The following is a 20903-nucleotide window of genomic DNA, read 5'->3' as shown; positions in this document are numbered from 1 at the left end:
ATTGCATTTAATACTAGCTATATAGACTATAGAACAATTTTATATAAAACAATAGTGAATGCAACATCAAAATCGTATGTAGGCTATAATGTTATGTATGTTGTCTTTGTACTTAAAAACATGTATGATTACACTGTAACAAGGACACCTACTAATAAAGTGTAACCTAGAAACGTTAAAACGTGACTTAAGCTGTCGAATCGGAGTTGCAAAAAATGTTATGCAACCTTGCAAAGAGCTGTGGGGTCTGCCCACTTCATGTCATGATGATTATGAAGACTGATGTGTAGGTGCGTGGACTTCCCCCTATAGGCAGACACAGAGATGAAAAAAATCAACGCGCCTTTAAATAGAACCATATTGTCATTCTGACTGCTGTTATCTGACTGCAACAGTGGCGACGGATCCGCTCGTCGCCTGACCGAATAAATACACTTTATATTCTTTCATACAGTAGGCTATATTCTAGTAAACATGCCTAGCAAGAGAAAGAAGAACAAACGCCGAATGAGAAGAGTGGTGAGTACATTACTTTCACACTTTTTAATCAGGGTCCTGCAATCAATATGATGTTATTTTTATAGCGTCCAAACTAGTTTTCTAGTTTGATCTGCCAGCTTTACTTGGGCTTTAAATAGTTTTTTTTTTTTAAATAAACGATAGCATAATGCATTTTCTCCAATGATGTTGTTTATTTAGCATATCATTACTATCGTTGCCTACTAGAGGAGTTACATTTAGTAAGATGACGCCATAGGTTTATAATTTTCTGTTCTCAGACCATTTATGTCCATATGAAGAATTGGTTGATTTTTCCCCCCCCTTATTAGTTAGAATTAGTTGATTTAACTATCAATAAATGCAACACATCGAGCAGGGGTATATTTTGTAGTAGGGGGTGTGTCCCATATAGGAACCAGTAGAGATGCAGCGGAATTACTCACATCCCACTTTGTACTATCTCTAATAACAGATGGATGGATGGATAGATAGATAGATAGATAGATAGATAGATAGATAGATAGATAGATAGATAGATAGATAGATAGATTTATATAATTATAATTAATATCTGTTTCACATAATGTTATTGGTTTGTTTTGTGGTCCTTTTTTCTTTGTTCTGTGCAACGAACCAAATCATGCCTTTTGACCCCACCCCAAAAAACTTATAAGGAGTTTGTTGATTTTGGCATATCCCATGGGCCAGTCTGATTCCAAACATGGTTGAAGGCACATTCCTAAAAAGACAGTTGGTCCAGAGACCACCAGTTATAAATCCATTGATTTTTAATAAGTGTATTTTTGAAAGGTGATTTAATTTACATTCTGTCATTGCAAAGGTATGTTGCACAATATTGACCATTCCTCACCACTCTAAGACATATTTGTCCTCTGTGACCAGTGACATAATGAAATACACACAGTTTGTGCATCTGAACACTGAACTCTTTGTTTGAATTTGACAGCAGTTTTTTTAAGTGCATATCATTAAAATCTCACCCTTTTCATTCTGCTTAGCTAAACATGTAACCGATTAATGCTCAGTTGCTGTTCCAAAACCCTGGCATGCAGTCATATCAACAGAACTGCCTTTAACACAAGTACAGAAATAGAGGGGTATCTATTATCTCTCTAGCTGTTAAGCCCCCGCCCCCCGAGATACAGCTGGTCCTAAACAGGGCACAATTCACCGTCTCTAATCATGCAGTCAAATAAGAAATGGTGAGTACTTGGGGGTGAGCGCATTCCAACACTGTTTGTTGCTTACCAGCACTTCAAAACAGAAGAAACATCAATTTTAAAGTCAGCTGCCAGAGCCAATTAACTCAATTTTTGCAGCTGTAGGCTCATGCAAATGCATCTTTTATGTTTTTTTCTGTTTGCGTTAGAATGAACAACCTTGAAGCAAAATGTGCTTTTTTCCTAAACACCTCCTCTGTTCCCCCAAACGCAGACTGTTTATTTTGTTATGCTGGCCTGTTTCATGAATTTGGGCCCAAGTTTTGCCTGATTTGGCTTTGTCAGTGCTGATGCTGATCTTCACACATGGTTGCATAATTTGGCCTTAACTGTGCTGGCAACTGTACACCCCATACGTGCACAATGGGAGCTTAAATTCTTTTGAGGCCTATGTAAACCGCACTGGCCAGCCCCTGCTTTTGGATAAGGAAGCTGTGAGTGTGATTATAATGCGATTATGGTTCCATTATGATGTGATTAGCATTTTTGTCTGTTCTGTTTAGCCCCATCCAGAGCTCCGAGGGGTGCTGACTCTTCCAACTCGCTTGACTAGACATGTCAGAATCAATTGGATTCAGCCATTTTTTTGCCATTACACAGCCAACTTTTGTTAACTTATGTAAGCTCTCAGGGAAGTCGTTAAACCCTGTCTAAAACCATTATGTGCTCAACTGAACTAAAGATAAAAATAAATAGGTTCTGATTTCAAATCTCAACTATTTCTCATTACTTCATTTGTTTTGAGCAGCAGGCCCAGAGAAGGGCCCTGGAGGAACAGTACGCCTCCTCTGGAAAGGGAACCCCAGGAGTGTGTGCCGTCTCTGCCCCAGTTCCTGCAAGGGTTCCAGTTGCTAAAACTCCAGAGAGTCCTGTGTCGGTTTCAATACCCCTGGCGGTGATTGCTTCAGTTGATGTTCCCGCTGAAGTTCCTCCTGCAGAATTGGTTGTGTTCGAGCTCCCAGTAACGGATGCTGTTAAAGACGAAGTGGTAAAAGCTGCAGAGGACCTAGGACAAAGCCTAGTGGAACCCCCTGCAGAAGAGCCAGCTGTTATTAAGGAAGATGAAAGTATCACCGTTCCAGTATCAGAGGTAATGTGAATGTGAACCTCCTTTTTTGAGGTTAATTATATTTGATAATTATTAAGTGCACAGAGAAATTCGTGGGAATTAGCAATCATTACAGTGGACTCAACGAGTCTGTAAAGTATGGGCCTGACAGTAATGGCTTCTTACAGCCTGGATGGAAGATGGGGTGTGGTCACGTATGCAATGTAGGAGGGGAATATTTTTTGAACATTCTGTTCAGCATGCCTGGAGCCACAGCAGACTTTTCCAAACTGCTGTTTTATTGAAAACGAGATCATAAGCTTTTCTGAATCCTGCTTCCTTTTTAGGAACAGTATTTCAACTTGTTGTCATTGAACACCAGTTGGCTCAGTAGGATTTTAACTGGTTGCCTGTGTTGAATATTTGAGATTAGATATCCACACATTCTGTGTCTAGAGACTCTGCTGTATGTGAGCAGGGCTGCCGATAAGGGGGGGCTATAAAGCGATTGCAGTTTCAACCGAAGGGGACAAGGAAACACGATTCAACCAGTGAAACCCCGGAAAGTAATTGTGCTGAGTAGAATGATAATGGAGTTTTTATAACAAACCCAACAATTATGTAAAGGTCACGTTTACCGTTGTTTGGCGAATTTTCGTGACTAAAATCCAGTCATTTCCATAGGAATCCACTCAATCAGGAATTTCATGTGGAGGCAAAATATTTCCCCATGCACATTTTGCAGCAGTTTCAAGTTGGTCACATACATTTTTCCTCTTTGACCAACAGAAAGCTGCTTGGTTTAAAAATGTGACTTCTGTTTGAGTTGTGCATCATACATTGCTACACTATTGACAACAGACAATGGACAACATTTACTGAAGTGACTGCAACTGTTATCAGGCTTGCACTTTTACACTGACAGATTTTCTGCTGCATAAACAGCTGCACCTCTTAAATAAATAGATTTTAGCATTACTACATTGCATATTTTTTTTGATAATGGGCATAAATAAATAAAAATGGTTATTGGGAGAGTGCCACTGAGAATTATTACAAACTTGATGCTCATGAAATCTAATTTACCTGAGGAGTGGAACCACGTTTATTTTCAAATAGAAGTCTAATCTAACCGAACCCAAACTGCAAATGTAGCTATGAACTATAAGCTATAAATCTTTTCTCAGTTAGATTTTCTTAACAGAAAGTCATTTTTGTCGGTTCAGTATGCTGTTCCATTATTATATGTTGCTTTATAAAAGCCTGTATTGTAAAATATAAATATTTAAAAGTATATTATTTTATAAATTAATTGCATTATATTAATATATGTTTTATATATGAAATAAATTCTTTTAAAATGCATTTTTTAACATGTTTACTTCTAAGTTAAGCAAGTTCTGCTTAATATGTCTCTACTTTCTGTGTTGCGTCTGTGATGGCTCATGTGCAAAGTGTGACATCAGCTGATGTCTGTTTTCTGACATTATTGTGCTTACATACATGTACAAATATGCAAGCTGACACTCTCCCCAAACAATACCTTAATATATAGTCATTCCTCAACCTCCTGTGCCTCACCCTCCCCCCTGTTTTTTGAAGCCAAGCCAAGCCCTTAAAGCCCACCCTTCTTTTCCTGTGAGCTCTGCTTCAGCCTCTCCTCTCCCTTCGCAGACATCACAAGTGCTTGGGTTGGACATCCACACACTGAGAGTGGCACAGGGACAGGGCGAGTGAGAAAGACACATACCCTTGCAGTGAGTGTCAGGTTAAGGTCTGAGTTTTTTTTTACTGGAGTGTCAGGTCTGTCGCCATGGGGCTCATTCTCAGTTGGCTTCGAGGCCCTCGGGAGCCCTTTGACTTGCTGGATGTCTCTGTGGAAACGCAGGTGAGCTCCCACCTCAATGGATGGAGGCTTGTTGAAGGGGTTTAGCTGATGGAGAAAGAACATTTTGTACTGTCTGTGTCAACCCCAACCACCCCCCCCCCCCCCACCCCCCCTCTAGCTTTCTTTCTCTTTGTATTTTTGTAGGGGTCATGTGGGCGTTGCATTAGCTGGTGTGTTTGACATTGTGGAGGAGGAGCTTAAATATTTAATGTGAGTTTTTCTGAATGCACATAGGTGGGTGGAGACAAGGAATCTGCTTAGGTCGGATACATGGGCTAGTCATGCATACTATTGAGGAGTTGTGGCACGTTTGACGTACTTGTTGATAAGTTTCAGTGCAGGGATTGCTTGCTTAGTAAAATTAGAACTGTAAAAGCAATTTTACAATTTGAGTTATTTATAATTGGCATTGTTTTGTTTAATTGTTATTTAATCTGTTGAAGAAATAGAATGTGAAACAGATATCTGACTGAGGGCTCATTTATAACCACGTGCACACATGGTCAGCTCTCAGGAGACGTGGTGGCCAACAGAATCTCCTTTGTCTTTTTTAACAACAATCTTTGTGACAACAGTTGAATGTGTTACTCTGTAAGTCTTTGTGTGGTTTACACAATACTTTTAAGTTAAATGTCATTCTGCAGATGGAGAATCTATGATGTGAGCATACATTAAACAAAATTTTGTAATGCTTTACCATGGTTATTATAGTTTTGAGTTTACTTCAGTTTTATCTAATTTAGTTTTAATTTTCCCTCCGTCACTGTTGGTTTTATTTTTTAATATGGTAACTTGTATATTTTGAAAATGTTTAATGCCGTAACACATTCTCAGCTGAGTCTAGTGTTATTTCTGTCTATGGCATTTCCATGCTTATTTTTTTGCAAATTTTATGCATGAAACTAAACAAAAATACATTACTCACTTGCATTTAGTTATGTTTTAGTGCATTTAGTTATGCATTTAGTAGCTTTTATTTCCATTTCAGTTAAGAAGTTTTAATTTAGTTTTCGTTAATACACTGTGCTCTATTTCTCTGCATCAAAATTGTTTATATGAAATAATATAATATAATATAATATAATATATTTTTGTGAATTAAATGTTTGCGATGGCATTGAAAGATTTGCACAACTGCATTAATTTTCATCCATTTTTGCTCATAGTTCTTCAATTTTAGCCAGTCTCATTACAACCTTAAAGGGGTACTTTACCACTGGCAAAATGGGCTTTCAATAAAACTTGGCTGCCTATACAGTAGAAAATTGATGACAAAATAATATAAAATTCAGTGCTACCTGACTAGAGAAAAAAGGCAGTGGTCTTCCCTTTTGCCAAATAGGTAGAAAAACTTCAACATCCATAATGCACTGGGCATGTTGCTTTCCAAGGCCATTCCCAACAGTCTGCAATGGATACGCTTACCAGAGTCAAATACCGCCTTGCTTTTGTAGAAAATATTTCTTAGCAAACTTTTAGTCATTATGGTGTCGACTTGTACCTGGCTGGTTGCAAGAATTCAAAGAGTAAACATTTAGCGGGTTACTTTCCAGCGAAGGATCCAGTGCGTTGTAGGCAGTGGCTAAAGGCTGCAAAGGATCGTAAAAAAGGAAAGAACGCCGTGACGGAAAATCTGAAAAACCTTAGTGTTTGTAGTCAACATTTTGAACTGGATGACTATGAACACAGTGTTTTATGCCAAAATGGAGGGGAAAAAACTGAAAGAAACTGCCGATCTGTCTGTTCCGCCCAACAACCCGAAGGAAAACTCTTGTCGCGTATAAGAAAGAAACTATTGCCATAGTGTTCCATTGTCCCATAATGCTGTTTAAAGAGTAGACAAAGTATGATAAAATTTTCAGTGATAAACCTACCCTTACAATAACTGTTCTGTTAACAACCCTTTGACGATCCGATTGTTTGTGGGCAGGAATTCAAAAATGTGGAAGTATAATTCTGTAGTTTTTCACAAAAGCCTTGGAGCTTTGCACTGTCCTCATCAGAGCTCATTTGCCAGTACATTCAGCATCTGACTCATATTTGCCATCTCAAACATATTCTCAAAACTATCATTTTCAACATCTTCAAAGTCAATATTTTGATCGCTGACAGCTTCTTCACCAGATCCACTATCAAGTGACAGTGACAATAATATTTGATTGTGTTCAGTACTTGCTCTGCAGTAAATCGCTGATGATACTTCCTATTCTTTTGTTTTCTGTGAAACGTCACTTCTTTATTGTGTATCAGACAATTGAATTGAATTGCACTTCTTCAGTTATCAAAGATTCAATTATAGTTGTGCAGAATATACTTACACACCTTGGGTCGTTAGCGACCCTATACAATGTTTTATAAAAAAATGAATAGAAAAACGGGCATTCTTTTATTATTGTATTTTTTTAATACTGTTTATAATGAATTGATTAAGAAATACTACAACAAGTAGGTTGATGTCTAACTTTAAAAAATGAATGAGGAGGAGTGTAGTGAATGACATCCAGGGACACTAGACCCAAGGTATGTGTTTAAGGGTTAATGTCATCATAAATATGACTACTTAGTATCTCATAATTATGAGATTAGACTTTATGCCATAAATATGCCTTTTATTTCATTATTTAGAATTTAATGTCATAAAAATGCATTTTAATTCATAATTATGATTTCCCAAACATGACTTCCATAGAAACTTGCACTGTACAGTTGCATACATTTTAAATCAAAACAGTGGGAGAACTCAGAATAGTCTGGAACACTTTGTTTCTTAAATTTGCCCTGGAAGATTTTGTTCTGCTACCACAGGGGGCGTTTGGAGCACATAGAGCACTGTGTATGTAGAGCGCATTAATATTAAACCTTAATCAATATTTCAACAACACGGCATATGTTGTACTCACATGTTACACTTTGCTCTGCAATAAACATGCATAATTAGCATTTAGCATTGTAAATTATCCCCCTGTTTCTCACAATATGGTAGTGTCACTTTTTCTAAAACAAATGTTTGGTTAGAGAGTCTTGTTGGCGTGGTGGAACTGACATTGCAAGTATTGTTATCATCATTATTAAGTATTATAATATAGTTTAATATACTTTATTGCATACAATTGTAACACAATTAATCTTTAGTGTGATGTGGACCTTTACATTTTGTGATTACTGTCTTTTTCAGGCCATATCATCTATAGATGAGCCAGTGTCCATCCCTGCAGACACTGAGGTATGGTAATATGCTATATCCCATCAGTCCTCAGCAATTCAACCACTGTCAACACCTTTGCCTTTGGCCATTCACACTAATGGGCTGGTAAAGGTGTTTTTCCTTATTACTAGGCCTCCAGCGCCACACCTTACCTTTCAGGGTGCATTTTTATGGGGGGTTTTCCCCTCATAACTTTGCTTTATGAGGTGTAAAGAAAACTTAGTAACCGCATCTTTTTACTTTTTTTTACTTTTAGCTTTACACATATATCCATGCATAAAGAATGCATATATAAATGAGGCTTTGTATTGGGTTAGACATTTAAATGAAGGTTTTGAATTAAGTATTAAAGGAATTTACTAAAGGAATCAGTTCTTTCTTTTTTTATTTTACTATGACCTTTTCAAAACACGCTATTCACAGATCCAGTTTGAGGACACTACACCTGTAGCCACAGAGGTATATATATATATATGTGATAATGATCATTCTTTGTTGGTTTCATACTATATTTTTTGACTACCACAAAGCAAAACTAGAATCCTCCCTTTATTAACAAAATATTATTAAATCATAGAAATGCTTCAAAGATTGTAAGTGCTATGCAAAATACATTTCTGTTGTGTTCAATAAATTATCTTACTCTACCGTTCAAAAGTTTGGGTTCAGTAAGATTTTTATTTTATTAAATTAATACTTTTATTCAGCAAGAATGTGTTAAATTGATCAAAAGAGACAGTAAAGACTTTTAGATTTTTGCAAAAATAAAATAAAATAAACAATTTAAAAATAAAATAAACAATAATAAGAAATGTTTCTTAAGCACCAAATTAGCACATGATTTCTGAAGGATCACAGGAATAAATTGCATGTTAAAAAATAGGCCTTTAAAAACAGTCAATTTAAATCTTAATATTTCACAATATTACTGTTTTTATAGGGGGTTTTTATCAAATAAATGCGGCCTTAGTGAACTTAGAGTTCTTTTAAAAAGTACTTTTTAATGGTAGTGTAAAACCTTGATGTATTGTAATATTTAAAGTACAGAAAATGTTAACATGTGACTATTGTGCTTGTTTGTACTTTATGTATTGCATGTTTTCTGTACAGACGCATGTTTTAGCTCAACTTGTCGAGACGGTTGACACCGAGCGTGAAGTTGAAGCTGAGCTTCCTGCTAAGGATCCTCTGGCAGAGGTGCCAGTGCCAGCTAAGGATCCTGTGGTAGAGGTGCCAGTGCCAGCTAAGGATCCTGTGGTAGAGGTGCCAGTGCCAGCTAAGGATCCTGTGGTAGAGGTGCCAGTGCCAGCTAAGGATCCTGTGGTAGAGGTGCCAGTGCCAGCTAAGGATCCTGTGGTAGAGGTGCCAGTGCCAGCTAAGGATCCTGTGGTAGAGGTGCCAGTGCCAGCTAAGGATCCTGTGGTAGAGGTGCCAGTGCCAGCTAAGGATCCTGTGGTAGAGGTGCCAGTGCCAGCTAAGGATCCTGTGGTAGAGGTGCCAGTGCCAGCTAAGGATCCTGTGGTAGAGGTGCCAGTGCCAGAGGAGACGGTGACTTCAGCTGAAACTGTTGCTGCAGTTGAAACTGTGACAGAAACAGTTGTAACCGAAGTCGAGCCTGTTGCCGATGTCGCAGTGGAAGTCGACGGGAATGTTGTCGGGGTCGTGGGAGAGCCTGCCATCGAAGCCGAAGCCATAACTGTTAAAACTGAGCCTGTTGAAGTCCACAGACTCACAGAAGTCACGGAGGTGCCTGACACAATACATCTTAATGGCACATTGCAATGGACTCTTTGCATGGGTTAATTTGTATGCACAACAGGTGACTTTGTCTTGTCAGTTCTGTGCACTTGTTTGGATAATTGGGCATGACATGAGCCTCACTCTTCCCATCCTTTTTTTAATTCCCTTGGACAGTTCAGGCCATGTTTTTCAGGCACACTAAACTAACAAGTGCTAGCACATAGCAATTTTTTAATATGATTTCTCCTCCTTTCCTACAGGATGTACATGTAGAGCCTGAACCAGAAGAGTTTTCAGTGGTAAGTTTATTTGATTTGATTTTTTTTTTGATTCTGGGATTTTTTGGGGGGGGGAATAGTTCAGCCAAAAATATTGGCAAATTCTGTCATTGTTAACTGTGTGAGGAACCAGAAGTGGGGGTGGTTTCAGATTCCATTTGCGGGAAGTTTATTAAACAAACAAAGACAAATGCACAGTTTGGATTAAAACGTCTGCAAAATTAATAAACGTAAATGTAAATCCAAACAGTGAGACAGAGCGGCATAGTCGACGAGGCAGGCAAAAGTCCAGTAACGTATGGAACAGTCCAACCTGGCAAACAAAACAGAACAATAATCCACAAAACAGGCACAAAGGAAATGGAACGAGAATCAAAACAGCAGGCAATGAAAACGCTTGGTAAGGCAGTGTGAAGAACACAAAATGGCAATACTTTGCATTAAATTCAGGCAAGGCAAGGCTTTAAAGGTCCCCTGAAATCAAATTTCTTTTCTTTTTTTTAGCTTTTAGTATAAATATATTAGCCTTAAGGTTATGAATAAGCTGGTGTGTTCCAAAACAATGACAAAATTCGCATTTAGGAGATATAAGCGTTCAAAACTTACAGTCTCTCATTTCTGCTAAAATAGATCACAGATTTTTATGACATCACCGTGGACTTCAGCTTCTCATCACATCTTCTGTCCAATCAAATGGTCTCTAGAAGGCGTCCCGCACCCTATGCTATAAAAACCACCTAGCCAAAGCGACCGTTGACATGTCACGGAGCAATATGGGTTGGAGATGTGTGTTCGGTTGCTCAAACGCTCGAGTTTTATTCCGTTTATAAATTGTATGTTGGTTAAGAATGAAATGACTAGAATTTATTCACACCTCTACTATTGAATCCAACGTATCTTCAGTGCTCGGATTCGCTTCCATGGTGCTGTCAAGTACGACTTGAAGTCTGTGAGGTAAACTAAACGCTGTTCGCTATGTGAAAAGGGGGAGGAGCCATTCAATATGTCCCGTCTTAGCTTCCTGTTTCAGTGGAAATTACGTCAACACAGCATACAAAGCTGCGCGTTCCAAGGCACTTCAGTGGGCCTTTAATGACTAACAGGAGGCATAGAATAAATGGTACATGGTCAGTATTCGTGAGAGGGCTCCCTCTGGTAGCCAGCTGAATGGCCCCTCATGTCGTTCTAAACCTGTACACTAGTACACTGAACACTAGGGCTTCATAATTAATCGCAATTTACATGAAATCGTACTTAAACCGATTTGGCTTATCGCGATTATGAAATCGCAAAGGCTGAGTTTTTTTTTTTATGCGCAGCTTGTCATTGATGTACGGCTCTATAAACGCTGCTCCATCTGAAAGTACTGCAAGTTTGAGTCACTTACAACGTGCATTTGAAAAAGCAACACACGTCAAACATCTTTCCAAACATGAGAAGCATTTATGAACCTCTTGTCCAACAAAAGACAACATTTAATAACATGCTTTTACTCCAAACTTACTTCATAACGACAGTTGAGCATCCTTCTGTGAGATGATGGGGCTTCTTACACAGAATAATGTTCATTAGTCATGTTTAATCAATCAAAGCGTTTCAATCTTCTGTTTATTCAGCTACAGCGATAGTATGATGCCGATAGGGATTTCCTGGAATGATGTGTGTTATTATACTTCTGCGGTGGGGCATATTTGGCTTGTCTGTGTGAGAGCGCCCTCTGGCGTTCAGATGGATCAGCATTTACTACCGATCAGCCGCACTGCTCTGACAAGCTGCGCATAAAATAATCGCAGCATTTGCCAAATCGCGCAGTAGCACCTCATTGCAGTACATGAGATCCAGGGGGTGGAGTTGGATCCAGATCTAATGGTTGGAGATGGGTAGGATTAGGAGTGGGGTTAGGGATCAGGGGGTGTAGATGGGTAGGATTAGGAGTGGGGTTAGGGATCAGGGGGTGTAGATGGGTAGGATTACGAGTGGGGTTAGGGATCAGGGGGTGGAGATGGGTAGGATTAGGAGTGGGGTTAGGGATCAGGGGGTGGAGATGGGTAGGATTAGGAGTGGGGTTAGGGATCAGGGGGTGGAGATGGGTAGGATTAGGGGTGGGGTTAGGGATCAGGGAGTGGAGATGGGTAGGTTTAGGTATATGTAATGTGCTCCAGATCCAACTCCTCCCCCTGGATTTCGTGTTCTGCAGTGAGGACCATCTCAAATCGCGTGCGGTTTCATTACGATTAATCGCCCTACTGTACACTAGACTTCATACCCAGTATTTTTATCTTGTTTTCCAGTACAAATATCTAAATGCCCGTTCACACCATGGACGATAACTATAATGATAAAGATATAGTTCTAAAAAAATATATAAATATAAAAGAATAGCAGAGTACACACCACAACTCTAATGATAACGGCACAGAGAAAAGATATAGTTTGGAATTACTATCAGATTGATTTTTTTTTTTAGCCGATGAATGATAACAATATCGAAAGCCAATCAGAGTCCATTCCACTTAAGAGAACTTTGGCATTTAAAGCGGCAGACGTCAAACCTGCAGCACGTCCTTGGAATAAAACAAGAATTATCATTTGTTGGTTTGGACTCTAATAAAGTTATCATTATGGTTGTATAATCGTTTTTGGTGTGAATGGGCCTTAAACATTCTTAAATCAAGATGCGTTTACTTAAGAAGCAAAATGACACCCAATGTTATTTTCTATATCAAATGTATCAAAATTAAGTGAGTTTTTACTTAAAACAAGAAAAAATATCTGCCAACAGGGTCAGAAAAATATTAATTGTTTTACCTTTTGAATAAAGTTGAATTTTCTGACATTGATATTTATACTGGAAAATAAGACAAAACCAGTGCAGTGTTTTTTGCAGTGTAGGGCTTTCTTTCTTCTATGGAACATAAACACAGATGTATCTTAGTGTTTTTGTCTGCATAATAAAGTCAGAGGGGCTCAATGTTGTTTTGGCGAGCCAGTCATACAGCTTTGGAACAAGTAACATGATGATGATTAAAAATGCTAGATTGTTTTTGTGTGTGTGCGTGTGTGTGTGTGTGTGTGTGTGTGTGTGTGTGTGTGTGTGTGTGTGTGTGTGTGTGTGTGTGTGTGTGAACTATCCATAAAGTAAAACGTTCCTTTGTAGTGGTGAAGAAGATTGCACTTCAATAACATTTGCAATGCATGCCAAGGGGCATACAAAATAACGTGCATTCCTTTCATTAGGAAGCTGCAGTACCTACAGAAGCTTTAGTGGAACCAGAGCCTGAGCAGCAGCAGCACACAGTCCCATTGGAGGAACCTACGGTATAAAACTACTTTTTATTAACTCCTTTTGTGGGATCATCTCAAGCATTTCTGGTCAGAATCCTTTTAGATTGAAGTTTAATTTTAAACATGGTCTTTTGCCCTCGGGTTTTCACATGCTGAAGCCTTCGGTCGAGTCCACTTGTGACCCCATCGCTGAAGAATTTGTTGTGAACGAGACAGTCGTAGCTGTTGCCACAACTTTTGCAGAGGAACAGGTGAGCAGTTGGACACACCTATAATGTGCACATCAGGCGTTAAATTCTATTACCTACTTGGATGGATCTAAATAGAAAATATGGCCTTTTCCCATAGATTCCTGAAACAACAATAGATGCCCCTGAGGTTCCATCAGAGACACTGGCAGAAACGATTCCTGCTCCTGAGCCTCTGCCTCTGCCTGTGCCTGTGCCTTTAGCAAAGGAGATTATACAAGTGAGCTTTTAACTTTTAAAACAGTTAACATGACTGCACACACAAAAACACATTCGATCAATTTAACGTGTCCTTGCTGAATAAAACGATACTCGGTTACTAACGTAACCTCGGTTCTCTCTAGAGAGGTTCTCTCGTATTGCGTAAGTTTAGCTTACGCTACAGGAAAGATTCATCTTCTCGAGATATTGAAGCCAAAAAATTATCCTTAATTTTGTATTCATTGTCAACGCAGTGCAGCAGCTAGCAGACCTAGAGCAGGCCATCTCGCGTGCTCATTGGCTGCCCTGCGGGCAACTGCTGCAGCCTACCAGTGAGCCCGGCGTGACGTCACGCCCAATGAAGGGCGCCCGCGCCTTCATAGCGTCACAGCCGGCCGGAATGGGCGTGGCTTAGCGTATAAAAGTAGGGGCTGTAGGCTGACTTCCCTGGTTTTTCGTCGACTGAAGCGAAGTCGCTCGTGGCGCGAGCACGGCCGGTTACGCAATACTCGTTCCCTCTCTAGAGAGAACCGAGGTTACGTTAGTAACCGAGTACGTTCTCTTACGAGAGGTCCTCTCGTATTGCGTAAGTTTAGCTTACGCTACGGGAACACTTTGTCAACGCCGTGCGTGCCAAGCATCCACCATGAGACCCCGAACTTTCAGGGGAACCCCATAAGTGGAAAAAATAAGGTGGCCAGCCACGCGGGCCATCACTTGTACATAAGCACACATAGGGAATACAGAGCAGCGCGCCGGTCTGTATAGGCACATGGCACATACCCTACTAGTGCGGCTCAACCAGGAGAGCTGAGTCACGTGAGAGTGATCTGAGCAGGAAGATCTGGGCAGAATACACATCTCCTTCAAACTGACAAAAGTTTAGCCCGCAAGGCAGGAACTTCTAGGTTATAAAACCTGACAAAGGTAGACGGTGAGCCCCAGCCCGCCGCCACACATATGTCATGGATAGAAATCCCACTGGACCACGCCCACGACGAGGCCACGCCTCTCGTGGAATGAGCCCTGATGCCCAGAGGGCATTGCATACCTCTTGACGCGTAAGCAGCTGCTATAGCGTCCACTATCCATCTGGACAGGCTCTGTTTCGAGGTGGCGAGACCCTTGGTGCGCCCACCAAACGAAACAAAAAGCTGTTCTGAACGCCTGAAGGAGGCGGAGCGCGTAATGTAAAATCTCAGCGCCCTGACAGGGCAGAGGAGATTCACATCACTTTCGCTGTCAGATGCTGGCAGAGCTGGCAGCGAAATAACTTGCGCTCTGAATGGAGTGCCCATCCCTTTAGGAGCATAGCCATGTCTAGGTCTGAGGATGACTTTAGAGTCATTCGGCCCGAACTCAAGACACGACAGGTCCCCCACACGTTTTACTGACGACAGTGCAGTCAGAAAGACGGTTTCAGTGATAGATATTTCAACCCCACGGAGTCTAGTGGTTCAAATAGAAAGGCTTTCAGGGCCTCGAGGACCAATGAAAGATCCCACATAGGAACCGACGGGGGGCGCGGCGGGTTCATCCTTCTAGCTCCTCTAAGGAAGCGGATGACCAACTCATGTCTTCCCAGTGACTGGCCGTGCGTCGATTCTGCGAACGCTGCCACGGCCGCCACGTATACTTTGAGCGTGGATGGGGACCTCCACTTATCCAACAGCTCTTGTAGGAAGGTGAGCAGATGCGCCACCCCGCATGTCCGTGGCTCCAGACCTCTGTCGGTGCACCATCCGGAGAACACCGACCATTTAGACGCGTAGAGCCTTCTCGTGGAAGGAGCTCTAGACTGCGTGATCGTATTCATTTCTCCTTCTGGCAGGGCAACGAGTACCCGTTGATCAACCATGCGTCCAGAGACCAGCGCTCTGGATGGGGATGCCAGATCGCGCCGCGAGCCTAAAAGAGGAGATCTGCCCTCATCGGAATCGGCCACGGAGCTGTATGTGACAGTCGTGCTAGTTCCGGGACCCAAATCTGATTCTCCCAACGCGGGGCTATGAGGAGCACCGAGTGGCGCGTTTCCCTGATTCTCTTGATCACCTGTGGTAACAGAGAGACCGGAGGGAAAGCATATAGCGGGAGGCTGGGCCAAACCTGGGCCAGCGCGTCCTCGTCCTTCGAGAAGAACGTCGGGCATTGAGTCTTGTCTTTTGACGCAAATAGGTCGACTTCCGCTCTGCCGAATAGGCGCCACAGTTTCTGAACCGTTTGGGGGTGCAGGGACCATTCCCCTGGGGGAACATTGTCCCTGGACAGTTTGTCTGGGCCGTCGTTCAAATGGCCAGGCACATGCGCCGCCCTCAGCGAGCGCAGGTGCATCTGAGACCAAATAAGGAGGCGTTCCATCAGATTGCAGAGATTTCTGGATCTGACACCGCCCTGACGGTTTACATAGGATACCACAGACATGTTGTCCGAGCGGACAAGAACATGTTGGTCCTGTATGAACGGGAGGAAGCGCTTCAGCGCGTTCTCAACCGCTATCATTTCCAGACAGTTTATGTGAAAACACTTTCTTTTGGTCTGACCACTGGCCGAAGACCAGTCTGCCCTCGAACAGCGCGAGTTGGACGCATCTGTCGAAATGACTTCCCAATAAGAGATGGTTCCCATCATCACTCCCTGCTGGGACCAGTCGGCTACTAACCAGGGCTGCAGAGCCGCTATGCAGGTCTGAGTCACTCTGATTTTCTGGCCGCCAGAAACCCAAGCTCGGCGGGACGCGCGAGCATTCAACCAGCGTTGGAGCGGGCGCCTGCGCAGTAGGCCCAGCTGAAGCACCGCTGCAGCTGATGCCATACACCCCAACATCCTTTGAAATGTTTTCAAAGGGAGAAAGCTCCCTTTCTGGAAAGATGCGGCTAGGTGCCGAACACGGCGTGCGCGCTGTGTCGATAAACGAGCCGTCATGGTCACCGAATCCAGTTCTATTCCTACAATGGAAATTGACTCGCTGGGCTGTAATGAGCTCTTGGTCCAGTTGACCGTGAGACCTAAGCTTTCCAGGTGACTGAGAAGCACTGTTCTATGAGATAGCAGTTCTGTCTCTGACTGTGCCAATATCAGCCAATCGTCCAGATAGTTCATTATTCGCAGCCCCTGACTTCTCAGGGGGGCGAGCGCCGCGTCCATGCACTTTGTAAATGTACGGGGTGCTAGAGACAGGCCGAACGGCAGGACGGTGTATTGATATACCTGACCGTCGAAGGCGAATCTAAAAAATTGCCTGTGACGGGGTATTATCTGAATCTGAAAATAGGCATCCTTCAGATCTAGAGAAATAAACCAGTTCCTCGGGCGAACGTGCGCGAGGATTTTCCTGGTCGTAAGCATTTTGAACGGTCTTTTCGCAAGCACTTTGTTCAAATGTCTCAGATCTAGGATAGGTCTGAAGGCTCCGTCCTTCTTGGGTACGAGAAAATATCGGCTGTAAAAGCCTGACTCGCTCAGAGAAGGCGGTACCTTTTCTATAGCCCCTTTGCACAGCAGCTTTGCTATTTCTGCGTGAAGTAGGTGTGCTACTTCTGCATTCACTATCGTCGCGATCCGGGCTTGAAAGCGCAGGGGATGGCGAATGAATTGAAGTGTATAGCCCTGCTTTATTGTGCTCAACTAATCCCTGGGATAGTTTCCCACGCAGCTATGTGAGCCGCCAGGGGGCGAATGGCCTCCGGGTTCAGATCGCCGCCATTTGCGGGCTTGTGAAATTGAACTGGAGCTGAAAGCGCGGCGCGCTCGCTCTCTGTTCTGGGCAATGGCTGCTCGCTGAAAGCCGAAACTTGCTGATTTATGTGAGATGTCCCAATCATAAGGGATGGGGAACATTTTCTTTTCACGGTTTGACTTTTCCAACATGTTCTCTGGGCGGAAAAGCTTCCTGTAAGCGTGAGTGCGTGTGTGCGGGCACGAGACTTACAAGTGTATTCGACACCCCGATCGTAATGGATGGGGAGCGTCTTATTAATGCCCTGCGTTTTGTGACAACACTTAACTGCGCGGGCGGCGCCTGGGGGGAGGTTTGTGTTAGTAAGCGTGAACGCTCTCTGGTGGGCACGAGACTTACATTCATAACCTGCTTTTTTGATCGTGTAACAGAGCGGGCAGATAGTGGGCACAGACCTGTGGACGCATTTCTTACATTCAACACTCGAGCGGCTTTTCTGCGCTATATGAGAGTGTGCTCTGTGAGTAACACGAGATTTTAAGTGCTTGTGTGTAGGGGTGAACACTGGGGCGTGGGCACCTTCACTACACTTAAAACACCGACGGTGTGAGCCGGACCAGACATTATACTCTTTTTGAGATTTCTCTGGGTCGCCGTGAAAACGGCGTTTGTGTGCAGGCGAGAGGGTGAACAAACCGGCTCGTTGGCTGCTAAATGAACCACTGCAGTAGCCTGTTTGAAGGGGAGTGACAGGGAAATGAACTTTGACGGCGGTCCGGCCGCAGCGGGACACGCGCGTCTTTTCGGAGGCGATGTGTCTGTTAGTAAGCGTGAGCGCTCGTGAGCGGGCACGTAACTTACATTCTTAACCTGACATGTATGAGGCTGTTCTGGCCGTGTGACAGAGCGGGCAAAAAAATAGGCGTGAGCACAGAGTTGTGGGCACGTTTCCTACATCTAGCACTCAAGCGGCATTTGCCAGCTTTATGAGAGTGGGCTCTGCGGGAGACACGGGGGGTATCGTGTTTGTGTGTAAGGGTGAACACCGAGATGTGGGCACCTTTTCTCGCTCAAGACACCAACGGCGTGAGCCGGATAACCAGACATTATACTCACTTGAGATTTCTCTGGGTCGCTGCAAGAACGGCGGGTGTGTGCAGGCAAGCGGGTTGCATTACTGGCTCGTGGCTGCCAAATACACCGCTGCAGTAGCCTTATCTAAGGGGACTGACAGGGTGAGACATTTCAACGGCGGCGCGCAAGCCCGTCCGGGTCATGCAGAGAGCTCGAGAGGGCTCTGCATGACGTGCGAACGGGGATGCGAGGGCGGGGTAGCTCTCTTGTAATGTAAAGAGAGCTAGCCGCGTACTCGTTGCCACGCATCCAGTACGTCGCGTATGTTGATGCCCGTCCGGGTCATGCAGAGAGCTCGAGAGGGCTCTGCATGACGCGCAAACGGCGACGGGAGGGCGGGGTAGCTCTCTTGTAACGTAAAGAGAGCTAGCCGCATGCTCGTTGGTCGAGCAGAACTGGGAACAATGTTTGTATGAGGGCGCGCGCACAAGTAGTGGGCACGGGACCTACATGTGACACAGATGATGCCCGTCCGGGTCATGCAGAGAGCTTGAGAGGGCTCTGCATGACGCGCGAACGGGGACACGCGGGCGGGGTAGCTCTCTTGTAACGTAAAGAGAGCTAGCCGCGTGCGCGTTGGTCGAGCAGAACTGTATAAAAATTTCTGCTCTTACCACGCATCCAGTACGTTGCGTATGTTGATGCCCGTCCGGGTCATGCAGAGAGCTCGAGAGGGCTCTGCATGACACGCGAACGGCGACGCGAGGGCGGGGTAGCTCTCTTGTAACGTAAAGAGAGCTAGCCGCGGTCTGATGCCAGGATGGAGCAGCAGTCTCTCGTGGCGTGTCCCTCTGCCTCATCCTCAGATGCGACGGCAGTGAGGCTCGTGAGCGGCAGCTGCGCATCGGTGAGGGGAGGCGGGGAAGGCGAAAGCGAGGCTCGAGGGAGGTTCTCCGGCGAGGACGTCACTGTGGCCACGGGTTCCGGCTGTCTCAGGGAACGGCACTTCTTCCTGCGCGGTCCCACAGAGGGCGGAGTGACTGCTTTGGGGTTGAGGGCTTCGAGTCGAGCCTGCAGGGTCGACAGCGGAAGCGCTTCACAGAGCTCGCAGCCCCCGGACGCGAGGGCGAGCTCTGCATGTTCCAGGCCCAGGCAGAGAGCGCAGATCATATGGCGGTCTCTGACGCTGAGCGGGGCCCTACACGAGCCGCAGGAAGTGCGAGGCATCTTTAAAAAGACACTCGCGCTCTTTTAGGAATAGGTTTTGCAAGGTAAAAGGATACGTCGCCGGATAGCGTAGCTCGCACGGAGGGCTGAAGGTGGCGAAGACGGCCGGCTTCCTCAGCGCTGTCCGAAGCTGGCTGTTCGCTGTTCGACGGCGGCGGTGGCTTCTCTCAGATCCAGCGATGCGAAGAGCTCGCTGAAGAGACGAAAAATCTGGAAAGTCAGCCCTACAGCCCCTACTTTTATACGCTAAGCCACGCCCATTCTGGCGGGCTGTGACGCTATGAAGGCGCGGGCGCCCTTCATTGGGCGTGACGTCACGCCGGGCTCACTGGTAGGCTGCAGCAGTTGCCCGCAGGGCAGCCAATGAGCACGCGAGATGGCCTGCCCTAGGTCTGCTAGCTGCTGCACTGCGTTGACAATGAATACAAAATTAAGGATACGTTTTTGGCTTCAATATCTCGAGAAGATGAATCTTTCCCGTAGCGTAAGCTAAACTTACACAATACGAGAGAACCTCTCGTAAGAGAACTATTAATTTCTTTAAAAAAAAAAATATATATATATATATATATATATATATATATATATTTACTGGCCCCAAACATTTGAATGGTAGTGTGCATAATTTGAGGATGAACATTTAAAAACAAGTTGAAGAAAAAAAGACCTGAATGTTAGGGGAGAGAATTTTCCAAATGAGCTCCAGTTCCTCGAATGCAATCACTCTAAATTGCTGATAAACCTAATTTGAAGCTTTTTGTATTTTAGTGTTTTCTGACTATAAAATTCAATATATATACATTTCAGGCTCAAGATGAATTTATGGCACATGTAGAAACGGAAACCATAAAGGTATTCCTCCCTTAGTATTTATTTATTTTATTTATATATTTTTGTTGTTTAAAATAGAATGTTGTATAATATTGTTACACCAATAAATAGTATTTGTTTTAGTTAATGTTGTTTCTAATTTACATAGGACTTGGCAGTGACTGGTAGCCTAACTGTGGATGCCATCAATGGATGTCTGGGAGCTACTGAAGTTGCAATTGAAGGTTAAACTATCCATGGTGAGGATGAGAAGCTCTTAAATAATTTGAATCAATTTACAATTTACAATTTGTTCATGAGCCAAGGGAACAATAAAACATCTGTTGTCTTTGTTTTACAGTTGGCTGAAACATTGCAAAGTGCCTTAATGTGCTGATGGTCATCTAACATATGACAAGGATGTGTGGCTGTTCTTCGCTGGTGGAGTTTTTCCGGGCTTCTAATATTCTTCAGTTTCCAT

At 43.4% G+C, this 20903-nt stretch overlaps 1 protein-coding gene across 2 annotated transcripts; it reads left to right on the top strand.

The window, feature by feature from the left end:
• The first annotated feature begins 281 nt into the window (after window positions 1-281).
• Window positions 282-20686, top strand: si:dkey-164f24.2 (uncharacterized protein LOC566607 homolog). 2 transcript variants are annotated; one of them, XM_056237501.1, is made up of 11 exons: window positions 282-519; window positions 2491-2832; window positions 7854-7901; window positions 8307-8342; window positions 8994-9629; window positions 9884-9922; window positions 13139-13219; window positions 13345-13437; window positions 13535-13654; window positions 20420-20464; window positions 20592-20686. In XM_056237501.1, exons 1-11 carry the CDS (start codon window positions 475-477, stop codon window positions 20670-20672), a joined length of 1566 nt encoding a protein of 521 aa, XP_056093476.1. In that variant the 5' UTR covers window positions 282-474; the 3' UTR covers window positions 20673-20686. The 2 variants fall into 2 exon arrangements, with proteins under 2 accessions (XP_056093476.1, XP_056093477.1); XM_056237502.1 differs by lacking the exons at window positions 282-519; window positions 2491-2832 and adding an exon at window positions 4543-4678 and having other exon boundaries at window positions 20592-20680.
• Window positions 20687-20903: the final 217 nt, after the last annotated feature.

The sequence above is a fragment of the Rhinichthys klamathensis genome, unplaced genomic scaffold (genome assembly GCF_029890125.1).
Source record: "Rhinichthys klamathensis goyatoka isolate OS25496 unplaced genomic scaffold, OSU_Roscu_1.1 h1tg000487l_1, whole genome shotgun sequence".
NCBI lineage: Eukaryota > Metazoa > Chordata > Actinopteri > Cypriniformes > Leuciscidae > Rhinichthys > Rhinichthys klamathensis.
The sequence above is the reverse complement of the archived record's forward strand: the minus strand, read 5'-3'. Positions and strand labels throughout refer to the sequence as shown.